Source organism: Petromyzon marinus, chromosome 65 (assembly GCF_048934315.1).
Source record: "Petromyzon marinus isolate PM22_M1 ecotype Great Lakes invasive population chromosome 65, UKy_Petmar_22M1.pri1.0, whole genome shotgun sequence".
NCBI lineage: Eukaryota > Metazoa > Chordata > Hyperoartia > Petromyzontiformes > Petromyzontidae > Petromyzon > Petromyzon marinus.
The window spans coordinates 7,797,988-7,814,977 of record NC_133731.1 but is presented as its reverse complement, the minus strand read 5'-3'; the positions used below and the strand labels follow the sequence as shown (position 1 = coordinate 7,814,977).

General features: G+C 52.5%; 1 protein-coding gene across 1 annotated transcript in view; it reads left to right on the top strand.

The window, feature by feature from the left end:
- The first annotated feature begins 2,497 nt into the window (after positions 1–2,497).
- Positions 2,498–16,990, top strand: part of LOC103091818 (CD9 antigen) — a 33,022-nt gene continuing 18,529 nt past the window's right edge. The window contains exons 1-2 of the mRNA XM_032978132.2: positions 2,498–3,068; positions 6,193–6,295. Of these exons, the coding sequence (XP_032834023.1) occupies positions 3,003–3,068; positions 6,193–6,295 (169 nt within the window). The 5' untranslated portion in view covers positions 2,498–3,002. The remainder of the gene's footprint in view (positions 3,069–6,192; positions 6,296–16,990) is intronic.

The following is a 16,990-nucleotide window of genomic DNA, read 5'->3' as shown; positions in this document are numbered from 1 at the left end:
TTAGTTTTACCTACGTGACTTTACCGAATAGAACCAAAGAGTATGGATCCTTGCAGTCACGAAAGCTTCAAATCTAGAAGTGTCTGTAATTGTCTGAGTCACCTGTGCAGGTGTGCGTGTGAGTGTTTGTGATGGTACCGGTTCTGTGAGAGGATGGGTCAGGTCCCCTGTGTTTGACAGACGGGCGTGATGATTACAATGCGCGGAATGCATGTTACACAACATCGTACATACGTATACACACACATTCTCATACGGACAAACACACACAAAAACAAATATCCCTGTGTAGCCTCAACAGACTGTTGGGGCAAGTGCTGGTAGCCACCGCTAATGGAACGGCACGCGATGGGGGAGGGTGGGTGGCCAGCACCACGCGCCCGGCCGCCTTTGTCTCCCCAGTGGCGATGCTTACTACACACCGCACCAGGTACTCAATTGAGGCTGAGTCGACCTAGGGGATGCCCAGAACCGGTTCAGATAATCGTCACCGGTGTTGGCGGCCGTGAGCGGTGAATCGAACTCGGGTTGGCCAGGAGGGGGCTTCGTAGCGCAGCGTCGCGCCCTAACCACTGCGCCACCACTCCCCCAACTCCATACGAATCCTCACACACGTGCGTGTGTGTGGTATGTGGTGTGTGTGTGGTATGTGGTGTGTGTGTGTGCTGTCCACACTGACTTAGTTACGAACAGCCACACGCACCAACAGCCTCGCACTGATACAAACCACCGCAACCTCCGTGGCATCTCGTCGCGGCGCTTGTGCAAGGCCACGTGCACTTGGAGGCCACGTGGGAGTGTCGAAGGCTGGCAGGAGAGGTCACGGGACACACCCGGCACGTGCTGTGGGTTGGGTGCTGTGCCAGGCTAGGTGCAGGAGGTCACGGGACAGACCCGGCACGTGCTGTGGGTTGGGTGCTGTGCCAGGCTAGGTGCCAGAGGAGGTCACGGGACAGACCCGGCACGTGCTGTGGGTTGGGTGCTGTGCCAGGCTAGGTGCAGGAGGTCACGGGACAGACCCGGCACGTGCTATGGGTTGGGTGCTGTGCCAGGCTAGGTGCCAGAGGAGGTCACGGGACAGACCCGGCACGTGCTATGGGTTGGGTGCTGTGCCAGGCTAGGTGCAGGAGGTCACGGGACAGACCCGGCACGTGCTGTGGGTTGGGTGCTGTGCCAGGCTAGGTGCAGGAGGTCACGGGACAGACCCGGCACGTGCTGTGGGTTGGGTGCTGTGCCAGGCTAGGTGCAGGAGGTCACGGAACAGACCCAGCAGGTGCCATGGGTTGGGTGCTGTGCCAGGCTAGGTGCAGGAGGAAGTCACGGGACAGACCCGGCACGTGCTGTGGGTTGACTGCTGTGCCAGGCTAGGTGCAGGAGGTTACAGGACAGACCCGGCACGTGCTGTGGGTTGGGTGCTGTGCCAGGCTAGGTGCAGGAGGTCACGGGACAGACCCGCACGTGCTATGGGTTGGGTGCTGTGCCAGGCTAGGTGCAGGAGGAAGTCACGGGACAGACCCGGCACGTGCTGTGGGTTGACTGCTGTGCCAGGCTAGGTGCAGGAGGAAGTCACGGGACAGACCCGGCAGGTGCTATGGGTTGGGTGCTGTGCCAGGCTAGGTGCAGGAGGTCACGGGACAGACCCAGCACGTGCTATGGGTTGGGTGCTGTGCCAGGCTAGGTGCAGGAGGTCACGGGACCCGGCAGGTGCTATGGGTTGGGTGCTGTGCCAGGCTAGGTGCAGGAGGTCACGGGACCCGGCAGGTGCTATGGGTTGACTGGACGATACTCCCATCACACACACGCATCTACTCCCGTCACACACATCTACTCCCGCCACACACACACACATCTACTCCCATCACACACACACAGATACTCCCATCACACACACACACACGCATCTACTCCCATCACACACACACACGCATCTACTCCCATCACACACACACACACGCATCTACTCCCATCACACACACATCTACTCCCATCACACACACACACACGCATCTACTCCCATCACACACACACATCTACTCCCATCACACACACACACACGCATCTACTCCCATCACACACACACGCATCTACTCCCATCACACACACACACGCATCTACTCCCATCACACACGCATCTACTCCCATCACACACACACACGCATCTACTCCCATCACACACACACACGCATCTACTCCCATCACACACACACGCATCTACTCCCATCACACACACACACGCATCTACTCCCATCACACACACACACGCATCTACTCCCATCACACACACACAATCTACTCCCATCACACACACACATCTACTCCCATCACACACACACATCTACTCCCATCACACACACACAATCTACTCCCATCACACACACACGCATCTACTCCCATCACATACACACACACATCTACTCCCACGGTGACCACGTGAGCGAGCCCGCCTGTGGGGTGGGTGGGGCGCGCGCGCGCGTCAACCTGCAGCCGCAACTTCGCAACTCCCTCGCATTGACACACACAGAGAGAGAGAGACACACAGCCAAGCTGCTACTGCTAACTACGACTAACTACGACTAACTACCGAGTACTAAACTACCGTGGTCTCTCCTCACATCAGCGAGTCAGGCGCAGGTCCACGGGGCGTGGGAAACTTCCCAGATCCGAGATTTTCCTACCGTGTTGACTATTAAAGCCGCCGCCACCACCACCATTGTCAACAACAACACCATCAAAGGCAAGCTAGCGATCAACATCACCATCCACCTTCATAGCGTCACCCAATTCCGATCAACATCATCGCCACCGATATTTACCATACATTAATAATCATCATCACCCATCAATCGGCCTCATCACCCATCAATCAGCATCATCATCATCGTCGTCATCATCAGCATCATCGTCGCTGATCTTCCGTGTCGAGGAGGCCGCTTCTTGCCGCTGAACGAAGGAGCTTCACCGATCCCGAAGGGAACCCCCCCCCAACCGCGAGGCGTCTCGCCATGGGTCTCGCCGCCTGCTTGAAGTGCATGAAGTGTGTCCTCGTCGTCTTCAACTTCATCTTCTGGGTGAGGAGGAGGAGGAGGAGACGACTTACGTACAGTACACGCGCACTGTACGACGCACGCGCACTGTAGAACGCACACCACGTACAGTGCACGCGCACCTGTAGCTACCGCTACGCTGTGCTGTTATGAATGATGCGATGTGTGTTGTGTAGTGTGTGTAGTGTGTGTGTGGTGTGGGGGTGGTGTGTGGGGATGGTGTGTGTGGTGTGGTGTGGGTGGTGTGTGTGGTGTGGTGTGGGTGGTGTGTGTGGTGTGGTGTGGGGTGGGGGTGGTGTTTGTGGGGTGGTGTGTGTGGTGTGGTGTGGTGTGGGGGAGGTGTGTGTGGGTGGTGTGTGTGTGTGGTGTGGGGGTGGTGTGTGTGTGGTGTGTGTGGGTGGTGTGTGTGGGTGGTGTGTGTGGTATGTTGGTCTGTGTGTGGTGTGGTGTGTGTGGGTGGTGTGTATGGTATGTTGGTGTGTGTGGTATGTGTGTGTGTGGTGTATGTATGTGGTGTGTGTGTGGGGTGGTGTGTGTGGTATGTTGGTGTGTGTGTGGTATGTGTGGTGTGGGTGGGGTGGTGTGTGTGGAATGTGTGTGGTGTGTGTGGTGTTTGTGTGTGTGGTGTGTGTGGTATGTTGGTGTGTGTGGTATGTGTGTGGTGTGTATGTGGTGTGTGTGTGGTATGTGTGTGGTATGTGGTGTGTGTGGTGTGTGTGTGGTATGTGGTGTGGTGTGTGTGTAGTGTGTGGTGTGTGTGTGTGGTGTGTGTTGTGTGCGCGTGGTGTGTGCGTGGTGTGTGTGTGGTGTGTGTGTGGTATGTGTGTGTGTGGTATGTGGTGTGTGTGTGGTATGTGTGTGTGTGGTATGTGGTGTGTGTGTGTGTGTGTGGTATGTGGTGTGTGTGTGTGTGGTGTATGTGGGTGGTGTATGTGGGGTGTGTGGTGTGTGTGATGTGTGTGGTATGCGTGTGTGTGGTGTATGTGTGTGTGTGGTGTGCGCGTGATGAGTGTGGGGCACTTGCCCCATCGTCACGTTGACGGCTGTGTGGGGAAGTCGTTAAGCAGCTCTGTGCGCGATTCATCCTGCTGCTGTCTTTGGCTTTAAACAAGAACAACAACACCTCAGTGTTACCCGTAGAGGTTATAACACGAGTTACCTCCTAGCGTCACGTGTCTCTGTGTGCCTGTGTGTGTGTGTGTCTGTCTGTGTGTGTGTGTCTGTGTGTGTCTGTGTGTGTGTCCATGTTAGTATTTGTGTGTGAGCCAGTGTGTATGTATGTTAGAGTGTGAATGAGAGTGTGTGAATGAGTGTGGTAGTGTGTGGTAGTGTGAATGAGTGTGTGTGTGTGGTAGTGTGAATGAGTGCGTGTGTGGTAGTGTGAATGAGTGTGTGTGTGTGAATGAATGTGTGTGTGAATAAGAGTGTGTGTGTGTGTGTTAGTGTGAATGAATGAGTGTGTGTGTGTGGTAGTGTGAATGAATGTGAATGAGTGTGTGTGGTAGTGGGAATGAATGTGAGTGAGTGCATGTGGTAGTGTTAATGAGTGTGTGTGTGGTAGTGTGAATGAATGTGAGTGTGAATGAGTGTGTGTGTGTGGTAGTGTGAATGAGTGTGTGTGTGTGTGTGGTGTGAATGAGTGTGTGTGGTAGTGTGAATGAGTGTGTGTGTGGTAGTGTGAATGAATGTGAATGAGTCTGTGTGGTGGTGTGAATGAATGTGAATGAGTGTGTGTATGGTAGTGTGTGTGTGTGGTAGTGTGAATGAATGTGTGTGAGTGTGGTAGTGTGAATGAATGTGTGTGAATGAGTGTGTATGGTAGTGTGAGTGTGGTAGTGTGAATGAATGTGAGTGTGAATGAATGTGAGTGTGAATGAATGTGTGAATGTGTGTGTGGTAGTGTGAATGTGTGTGTGGTAGTGTGAATGTGTGAATGTGTGTGTGGTAGTGTGAATGTGTGTGTGGTAGTGTGTGTTTGTGGTTGTGTGGGGAGCGATAGTGTAGCGGTTAGCGCGCTGCGCTATGAACCTGGCGACCCGGGTTCGATTCCCGCTCACGGCCAACACCAGTGACGATTATCTGAACCGGTCCCGGGCCTCCCCTAGGTCGACTCAGCCTCAAAATGAGTACTTGGTGCGGTGTGTAAACATTGCCACTAGGGAGACAAAGGCGGTCGGGCGTGGTGCTGGCCCCCCACCCCCTCGTGTACCGTTCCGGCCTTCATAGGTGCTCGCTAACAGCACTTGCCCCTACAGTCTGTTAAGGCTATATGGGGGATCTTTGTCTTTGTGTGGTTGTGTGAATGTGTGTGAATGTGTGTGGTTGTGTGAATGTGACATTTCCCTTTCCGGAGGAAGGCTTTATTTCAGTAGCTTCGCTTTTGCACAAGCACAGCTATGGACCAGTTTCGACACTCAGGGTCTCATCAGCAGAGGTAGGCTCGCTTCAGCCAATGCTGCTGAACTGCCCAGATGTTTATCGGCAAGAGGCCCGCCCGCTCGCAACTGTAGGGGTTTTGCGATGCTTTGATTCCACTGATAAACATCGGACGTTGATCACTCTGGTCGCACACCGATTCGTGTGCTGTATATTCGCACCCGACACACCGCATCCGGAATGCCTCCCCCGACTATGATTCTGTGGGAAGATCCATCGATGACACGTGGATCTCCATTCCCGAGTTCCTGCATCAAATCGCTGACTCTGCTGCTGATACCTTATGCTGATGTCCCTAATGTTGCTGCTGATGATAATTATGATATTGCTGCTCATGATGATGCACAGCTATCAACCCACGTGGTTTACCCCGTATTCTTGTACAGGGAAATTTCGCTTTTAGGTCCAAACAGCATACAGCCATTTCAATACGGGCAAAACAAAGTGTCGTGTCTATTTGTGTGCGTCTCTCCCTTATGATGGGACTTTGTAGGATGAACGTTGAGATTTATAAGGGGCACGGGGTGACCAATAAGGTCTGACTTGGTCTGTAATAAGGTAGGGGCACTGATAAGGGGTTGACAGGTGTCATGATTCTTCTGCTGCTGATGATGCTGCTGCTGCTCATCATGACAAGTATGACGCTGCTGCTCATGACGATGAAGCTACTTATGATGCTCATGATGATGCGCATGATGATGTTTGTGTACAGCTTGTGGGGTGCGCTCTGCTGTCCATCTCACTGTGGCTGAGATTCGATCAGAACACCAAGGACATATTTGACAACCCCAACGCGCCAACCACCTACTATATTGGTAAGTTTAACTGCACCGGAATGAGTTAAATGATGACGTCACCCTGCTGCTCTATTTAAGACCGGGAGCAAGCGAGGGCTTTACCATTCTGGCCAATTGCCCGATGATGCTGGATGTAATTACCAGCGAAACGTCGTACTCAAACTGTAAATGTTGTGGATTCACTCTTCAACACACTGGTGGGCTAAGGTAGTGAACTATTTGTCTTTTGTCAACGTGACACTTTTTTGCTGATTGGCCATGTCGGGTGGTGGAGGGTTACGACACATTTATAAATAACGCGATCTAACCCAAAAACCTTTATTATGAATGTTGGTAAGTGGTTGGTGTAACTCACCCGCGCCTCACTCACCCACTCAACCCGCACCACGGTCAATTCGCTCGCGCGCACACTCACCCGTACCGCTGACTCGCTCATCTACCTGCTCACTCACTCGCCCACACAAAGATAAAGATCCCCCGTGTAGCCTTAACCGACTGTAGGGACAAGTGCTGTTAGTGAGCACCTATGAAGGCCGGAACGGTACACGAGGGGGTGGGTTACATTTCATAGTTCCTAGTTCCATTTATTTGGTATAGCCCTGTGAGCCATTCGGCTCTTGAATCGGGTGCAACCGCAACAAACAAAAAAACAAAAACATGAACAAGAAAACATCTTAAAGTGACTTTGTGTGACTGTGCAAACAGAAAATCCAGGACAAAAACATCAAAATATTCCTGAAATAGCACCGTACACCAACGCTGTGTGCAAAAATCCCAGTGGGATGCAAGTCAAACAACAACAACAACAACCACAAGACAACTAAGATTAAGGCCATCAGTCTAACTCCGTACTATAATAAACAAAAACATGGCCAAACAAAAAAAAACGTTTTCGAAATCACCAAAATAAAAGCCATAAATGCAATGTAACAGTGATCATAGGGACTGTGACCGATTTTTAACAATAAACTACATAAATAACATGTAACACCAAACCCTAGAGCCATAGCTGGCTGCATGAGTCACTCCACAACAACAGGAGCATCAGTGGGAGTATCACATTTCTCAATGCACCTTTAAGATCAGCACACTAAATTAAAATACAGTTAATACTTTGCAGCGGTCATCCGGAGCGAAACATTTTATTTTATTTTAGGCCACTGAATAGCAGTGGCAGCTAGGGGTGTACAACTCCTCTAGAGCAGTTTTGAGTGAAGATCTCATTGGTAGTGATTCAAGTTGCAGTTTATTGGCAATAGCATTCCAGACCCTGGGGGCATCAATAGGGTGGCCAGCACCACGCCCGACCGCATTTTTCTCCCCAGTGGCGATGTTTACACACCGCACCAGGTACTCATTTGAGGCCGAGTCGACCTAGGGGAGGCCCAGGACCGGTTCAGATAATCGTCACTGGTGTTGGCCGTGAGCGGGAATCGAACCCGGGTCTCCGAGTTCATAGCGCAGCGCACTAACCGCTCCACTACCGCTCCTCATCCACACGCTCACCCACACACTCACTCTCCCATGCACCCACCCACCCAATCTCTCACCGACCAACCGACTCATTCATTTACCCACTCATTGACTCACTCTCCCACTCGTCATATTTGTGTCGTGTTTCCATCATGCCATGTGTCCGTGTGGCATCGGTTCCCTCCGCGCGCGGTGGGGTAAGGTGTGGGTAGAGTGACGTGTGTGTGTGTGTGGTTCTGTCTGTGTGGGGTTAGGTGTGGGTAGAGTGAAGTGTGTGTGTGTGGTTCTGTCTGTGTGTGGGGTTCTGTCTGTGTGGGGTAAGGTGTGGGTAGAGTGACGTGTGTGTGTGTGGGGTTCTGTCTGTGTGGGGTAAGGTGTGGGTAGAGTGAAGTGTGTGTGTGTGGTTCTGTCTGTGTGTGGGGTTCTGTCTGTGTGGGGTAAGGTGTGGGTAGAGTGACGTGTGTGTGTGTGGGGTTCTGTCTGTGTGGGGTAAGGTGTGGGTAGAGTGACGTGTGTGTGTGTGGGGTTCTGTCTGTGTGGGGTAAGGTGTGGGTAGAGTGACGTGTGTGTGTGGGGTTCTGTCTGTGTGGGGTAAGGTATGAGTAGAGTGAAGTGTGTGTGTGTGGTTCTGTCTGTGTGGGGTAAGGTGTGGGTAGAGTGAAGTGTGTGTGTGTGTGGGGTTCTGTCTGTGTGTGGTAAGGTGTGGGTAGAGTGAAGTGTGTGTGTGTGTGGGGTTCTGTCTGTGTGGGGTAAAGTGTGAGTAAAGTGACGTGTGTGTGTGTGTGGTTCTGTCTGTGTGGGGTAAGGTGTGAGTAGAGTGACGTGTGTGTGTGTGTGGTTCTGTCTGTGTGGGGTAAGGTGTGGGTAGTGTGACGTGTGTGTGTGTGTGTGGTTCTGTCTGTGTGGGGCCTCGTGGTTTAGTGACTCACTTCCACCACGGAGCGCTCCCCCCCACGCTCCCCCCCCCACGCTCTCCCCCCCCCACGCTCCCCCCCCCACGCTCTCCCCCCCCCCACGCTCTCCCCCCCCATGCTCCCCCCCCCGCACTGCGTTATCACCACCGCCACGCGTTTCCCCCCTCGCGCAATCAGCGTTAGTTTTGGGGGGTTTGATTAATGACGATCCTCCTCCTTCCCTTGCCCGACGTCGTTAACAAAAATGAAGTTGTAATTTTAAACACATCCCATCAGCCGCGCACGGGAAACTTCCTTGTGGAAGAGCGTCGTTTCAGAAGAAGATGCAGCAGGCTCGCTTGATCCATTGGTTAAACGGTAGCAGAATTGCTGGACCGGTATCGGCATTCAGTGTGTCATCGGCGGCGCTTCGGTGCGTTGCGAGAAAAACCGCCGCCGGCAAGCCGCCCAGCCCGTTATTTTCCCCGAGAAGGAGGAGGTCTGTGGAGATGAATGGGCGCGGCGTTGCCGATGAGATCCGCCCGCGATTAAACCGCGGCGCGTCGTGCGGTGTGGTGCCACCCGCCCCGCTCAGCTCGCGCGTGACCCACGGTGGTGGCGGCGGTGGCGGCGGTGGTGGCGGTGGTGGCGGTGGCGGTGGTGGCGGCGGTGGTGGCGGCGGTGGCGCCAGTCCACGATCGGTCGAATTCGAGATAATTGCGCCGCGAACGGCTCGTTTTGGAGAGGCAAAGAAAAAAAACACGCGGCTGACTCGGCGGAATCGGTAGCGGCGGCGGGATATAAATCCCAACGCTGGGAAAGTTAAAACCTATTAAACAAAAAACTATGCAAAACAATATTTTAACAGTCCCACTGAGCTGTATAACTCTTTTTCAGAAGCGACCTGGCAATTCACAAATGATAACTCAATGAAGTGGCTTATCGTCATCATCATTATCATCGTGTGGAAATTTATAGCAGCGCCCAAATACTCTTAAACGCGTGGTGATGCCCATTCTAAATTGGGAGGGAAAAACCCGAAGGACACGGAGAAAAATCCACGCGACCAAACTCCAAATATACAGCGGGCGTTGGCGTCGGGATAGAACCCACAACCTCCTGCGTGCCAGGCGAGGCGGTCAACATCTCGCAAACCGCGACGCCGGTTACCCCAGCAGATGGCTCAGTTGAGATCGTGCGGCAACAGCGGCGGTAGCAGCAGCAGCAGCGAGAACCTGGCAGGACCCTCCTGAAAGGGACGCGAGCCTTGAGACTCGGTGAGGCCTTCTTCCCTGGCTAAACTGGCGGAGGAAAATGAAGAAGGCAAACAACTTTCAGGGTGGGCAGCGCTGCGGTAACACTAGCGCCTCGAAAGAGCAGGAAGCATCTGGGTTGGATTCCTGACTCGGGTGCCTCTCTGTGTGGAGTTTGCGTTTAGTCTCTCTCCTGATCATCAGAGAGTCACGTGGCTCTGAATTTTGAAGGAAGATCAATCTTCATCTTCTTTGGTACGGCCGATGTAGACGCAGAGCCACATTCGGGTGGGTCAAGCCTAGATAACCGCGTCAGGGACAGCGGAGTTAGTGTATCATCATCATTATCATCATCATTATCATCGCCGTGATGATGTCTCCTTCGTATTTGTGGATTATGGGGCATTGTGCTGTCACACGTTGTGCTATGGTCTGGAGAGGTTTTAACTTTCCACTTGTGCATCATCGGGCATCATCAGACATTGTCCGCATCTGTTGCCATGATTTGTGCAGTGGACGCGATTCGATGAAATTTCATGACGCGCGTTCATTGCGAACAGTTAATTGCCGTGAGTCGCTGGGGAGCCGCGAGCGAGCCCGGACTGTGTGAGGAGCGGTGGTGCAGCGGTTGGCGCACTGCGCTACGAACCCGGCAACACGACTTCGATTCCCGCCCACGACCAACGCCGCTGGCGGTTATCTGAACCGGTCACGGGCCTCCGCTGCTCGAGCGACTCGGCCTTAAATGAGTGCCTGGGGTGCTGCGCGTAAACTTCGCCACGGGGGGAGACAAAGGCGGCCGGGGCCGTGGTGCTGGCCACACACCACCTCGTGCGCCCTGTCAGCCTTCATAGGCACGTGTCTCCTCGCTAACAACGCTTGCCCCTACCGTCTCCTGAGGCTATGCCGGGGAATCTTTGCCTTCTGCTTTGCTCGCCGAGAGTTGCGCACGCGTGGAAATGTGCGCAACACGTTGCGGGCGTGAGCAGATAAATAATTAATTTATTATTCACACCCCCCCCCCTCTCCGCCGCGAAATGGAACAATCCGACACGGGCTGAACCAACGGACTACCAAGTTGGTTCAGCCCCTGTCACATATATCCACACAATCGCCCATAGCTATACACAGAGATCCAAGGACCTGCATAGAGACCCATAGACTTGCACATACACCCATAGACTTACACATACACCCATAGACTTACGCATACACCCATAGATATACACAGAGATCCAAAGACCTGCATAGAGACCCATAGACTTGCACATACACCCATAGACTTACACATACACCCATAGACTTACACATACACCCATAGATATACACAGAGATCTAAAGACCTGCATAGAGACCCATAGACTTGCACATACACCCATAGACTTACACATACACCCATAGACTTACACATACACCCATAGACTTACACATACACCCATAGATGTACACAGAGATCCATAGACCAACATAGAGACCCATAGACTTACACATACACCCATAGACTTACACATACACCCATTGATGTACACAGAGAGCCATATACCTACATAGAGACCCATAGACTTACACATACACCCATAGACTTACACATACACCCATAGACTTACACATACACCCATAGACTTACACATACACCCATAGATGTACACAGATCCATAGACCTGCATAGAGACCCATAGACTTACACATACACCCATAGACTTGCACATACACCCATAGACTTACACATACACCCATAGACTTACACATACACTCATAGATGTACACAGAGATCCATAGACCTGCATAGAGACCCATAGACTTACACATACACCCATAGACTTGCACATACACCCATAGACTTACACATACACCCATAGACTTACACATACACCCATAGATGTACACAGAGATCCATAGACCAACATAGAGACCCATAGACTTACACATACACCCATAGACTCACACATACACCCATAGATGTACACAGAGATCCATAGACCAACATAGAGACCTTAGACTTCCACATACACCCATAGACTTACACATACACCCATTGATGTACACAGAGAGCCATAGACCTACATAGAGACCCATAGACCTACACATACACCCATAGACTTACACTTACACCCATAGACTTACACATACACCCATAGATGTACACAGAGATCCATAGACCTACATAGAGACCCATAGCCTTACACATACACCCATAGACTTACACATACACCCATAGACTTACACATACACCCATTGATGTACAAAGAGAGCCATAGACCTACATAGAGACCCATAGACTTACACATACACCCATAGACTTACACATACACCCATAGACTTACACATATACCTATAGATGTACACAGAGATCCATAGACCTACACATACACCCATAGACTTACACATACACCTATAGATGTACACAGAGATCCATAGACATACATAGAGACCCATAGACTTACACATATACCGATAGACTTACACATACACCTATAGATGTACACAGAGATCCATAGACCTACACATACACCCATAAACTTACACATACACCCATTGATGTACACAGAGAGCCATAGACCTACATAGAGACCCATAGATGTGTGTGCGTGTGTACTTGTGTGTCTGTGTGTGTGCGTGTGTACTTATGTGTGTGTGTGTGTACTTGTGTGCGTGTGTGCGTGTGTACTTGTGTGCGTGTGTGTGTGTACTTGTGTGTGTGTGTACTTGTGTCTGTACTTGTGTGAGTGTGTACTTGTGTGTGTGTGTACTTGTGTCTGTACTTGTGTGTGTGTGTGTGTACTTGTGTGTGTACTTGTGTGTGTGTGTGCGTGAGATCCAAATGTGTTCCATTAAATCTGCGGCGTGCATCATTTTTGGAATTTGCGATGAGTCGTTGGTCCGCAACGGCGCTCCTCTTGCCGACGGCGTCACGGCATCGCCCGCCGTCGATGATGACGATGATGACGAGAATGATGACGATCATGACGACGACGATGACGAGGATGATGATGACGGCGATGACGATGATGACGAGGATGATGACGATGACGACGACGACGATGATGATGACGAGGATTATGATGACGACGACGAGGATGATGACGATGATGAGGATGATGACGAGAATGATGACAATCACGACGACGACGACGATGACGAGAATGATGACGATGACGACGATGATGATGACGAGGATGATGACAATCACGACGACGACGATGACGAGGATGATGATGACGACGATGACGAGGATGATGACGATGACGACGACGATGACGACAATGATGATGACGAGGATGATGATGACGACGATGACGACGACGACGACGATGACGAGGATGATGACGATGACGAGGATGATGACGAGGATGATGACGATGACGAGGATGATGACGATGACGACGATGATGATGACGACGATGACGACGATGATGACGATGACGACTGACGACCATGGCGGTGGCGGACGGCACGTGCCGAATTAACCGTGGCGGCAGTGGCGTCCCATCGTGGGCTATGCGGGGCCCGGGGTAAACCCCACCACGTGCCCTCCCCCCCCCGCCCACCCACCCCGACGCCTTCAAACCAAACGGGAAGTATGATATCTGACGGCGTGACGTCGAAGCGCGGGGGTGCCCCCCCCCCCGAAAGCGTGGGGCCCGGGGCAGTCGCCCTGATTCGGCGTCTGTACCCGAGGGGGCCGCTCTGCGTGGCGGGGGGGGGCGACTGCAGCCGCCATTTTTTATTTCGGAACCGCCAACTCGGTCGCCCCGACGATCATCCAGCAGCGGACCGAGAATGGTCCTGCCGAGGAGCGATGTGGAAGGCGAGCAGATGGCCAGCGCCTGCGGTTCCGGCCACCCCCACCACCCCCGCAAGTTTCCTGCTGCTTTCCCAGTTCCTCGTTTGTCTCGGTCAGTGTCCGTTACAACATCTGCTTCGTGTGAACATGGCGGCGGCGGCGGCGGTGGCGGCGGAGGCGGTGGAGTTACCATCGCCGCTGGAGGAAACAAACGCGGCCGGGTGCGGTGACGGCCACCCCACGCCCCTCGTGTGCCGGCCTTCGTAGGTCCTCGCTGCTCGTTAACACAGCACTTGCCCCAGCGGTCTGTTGAAGGCTCACACAGAGACCCACAGACTTACACACCGGTCCATAGACTTACACAGGATCCATAGACTCACACAGACACCTATAGACTCACACAGAGACCCACAGACTTACACAGAGACCCTTAGACGTTACACAGAGACCCACAGACTTACACAGCGGCCCATAGACTTACACAGGACCCGTAGGCTTACACAGACACCCATAGCCTTACACAGAGACCCTTAGACTTACACAGAGACCCTTAGACTCGCGTAGAGACCCTTAGACTCACGCAGAGACTCGTAGCTTTGTACAGAGACCCATAGACTCACACAGAGACCCATAGAGTTACACAGAGACCCTTAGACTCACGCAGAGACCCATAGCTTTGTACAGAGACCCATAGACTTATACAGAGACCCTTAGACTCACGCAGAGACCCGTAGCTTTGTACAGAGACCCATAGACTGACACAGAGAACCTTAGACTCACGCAGAGACCTGTAGCTTTGTACAGAGACCCATAGACTCACACAGAGACCCATAGACTTACACAGAGACCCTTAGACTCACGCAGAGACCCGTAGCTTTGTACAGAGACCCGTAGGCTTTGTACAGAGACACGTATGCTTACACAGAGACCCATAGTTGCAAGTCGTATTTAATCCGAGTTTCCCAAAGTATTACAATGTAAAACATACATTTCCTCTAACCATCGATGGGAAGTAAAAGTAAACTTGTAATCATGAATGTACGGCAAAAGTACGGCGCTAAAACTATTACTGTCGTGCAAAGTGCGCTTTTTCAGAAGCGACCTGGCAAATCACAAATGATAGCTCAACCAAGTGGGCTTATCATCATCGTCATCATCGTCACGTGGACATTTATAGCAGCAGCCAAATAACTCTGAATGCACATTAATAAACGTAGCGGGAATAACCTGGAGGACCCGGAGAAAAATCCACCGTGATGATGATGAGAGAGAGAGAGAGACACGCAAACTCCAAATATACAGCAGCAGGAGTCGTCAGGGTCGGTATCGAACTCGCGACCTCCTGTATACCAGGCGAGGTAGTTAACATCTCCTAGCCACCGTGATGATGATGAGAGAGAGAGACGCAAACTCCAAATATGCAGCAGCAGGCATCTTCAGGGTCAGGATCGAACCCACGACCTCCTGTAGACCAGGCGAGGTAGTTAACATCTCATAGCCACCGTGGCGCTTCCTTAGAACCGCCAACTGAAATCCACATGGAAATCGTCAACTGTGCGACGTGGAATTTTTAAGCTTGCGTGGAGACAGTGGCGTGGAAAATGTTTTATTTGGGGGGTGTGTGGAGGGTGGGGTGGGGTGTGGGGGGGGTCTGTGGAGGGGGTGGGGGGGTCTCTGGAGGGGGTGGGGGCCTCGTGGGAACCACAATGGCCGGGTTTGTTTTGTGGATCCGTCACCTCCGACCTTCCTGTTGCTAATTCCTCTGTGTCCATCGGTTTCTGTCGCGTAAACACAAATGCAAAGGGTCGCCCGTGTAGCCTTAACAGACTGTGGGGAAGTGCTGTTAACGAGCACCCACACACGCTCACCCACTCAACACATATATCCAATGCCAATTTCCGCCATTCGCCACCAAGTGACGGTGATGTCACCACGGCGCCTGTGCCAGGCCAGGTGCACTTTGAGGCTCAGTGATGGGACTGCCCAGATCTTTCAAGGATTTGTGAGCTCCTCACACAATCCAGCCTGGTTAAAGCCAGGATGGATCGGAGGCAGGCCAGCCTGAATGTTTCTAACCGGCACAGATGCTCCATGAGAGGGGTCCACATTTCGCAAGCGTAGCGAAGGGAGGGCATGACCGTGGCTGAGAAGACCTGAAGCTTCGTGCGGAGCGACAGACCAGGTAGCTTCCACACAGCTTTACGCAACCGATGAAAAGATAATGCCACCTGACTGATTTGGAGTGAGACCTCTGCTGTCAAACCGGAGCCAGTCATAAGCACACTGCCCAGGTATGGGAAACTCTCCACTCTCTCCACAACTGCTCCATCACTAATGGGGAGCTTAGGGGGTGGAGTGTTTGGTGGCACTAAATACCCAGGCAGGTGCTTAGCTTTGGTGGGGCTTAGTGGGACACTCCAGGTTCAGCAGCAGCACCTCCAACTCCTTCTCTGAGTGAGCAGCAATTACCAGACCATCAGCATACATGACGTGGCTGACCAATCGGGAGCCATCCCTCGACCGCACCCGGGCATCGATCAGCCTCACGTTGTATCTGTACCAGGTGGAAATTTGTCCGGTACAGCCATCAAAAGCTTCTCGAACTATGTGGTCAAAGATGATGTTAAATAATGTGGGCGGCAGAGGACATCCCTGTTGCACCCCTAGGTGAACAGGGAATGGCTCCGACACCTGGCCACGTAGTTTTACCCGGACCTGCCCGCAATCATCAAGGCCCTTAATGATCGTGAGCAGAGAGTCAGGGACTCCGAGAACAAGAAGAGATGCCCACAGCCCTGGCCTTTTGATGGTACCATAGGCCTTGACCAGGTCAATAAAGCAGAGATGTAGGTCTTGTTGGAATTCCCTACACCTTTGATGTCGCAGACGGACAGAGAAAATGGCATCCGTGCAGGACCGCCCTTCCCTGAAACCACATTGTGGTTCCACCAGCCTCTCCTCAGCATGCCTGGCAAGGCAATGTTGAATAATCCTTGCCAGGGACTTTCTCAGCACGCTGAGGAGGGAGAAGCCCCTGTAGTTGTTACAGTGGACCACCAGGGCATCTTTCCAATCTTGTGGAACCCGTTCTGTGGTCCAGTTGTGATGATGCCAAGTAGGGCAGTCTGAACACAGATGCCACCCACTCTCAGCATTTCGCTTGGGAGATGGTCTCTGCCCGGCGCTTTTCCTGGTCTCAGACTTCGGATCGCCCCTCACGCTTCCCCCACAGAGGGCACCTCAAGCCAACCATTCAGAAGGGGGTGGCGACTTCTGCCAATATTTGAAGCACGGCAGCCCTAGCAGGGTC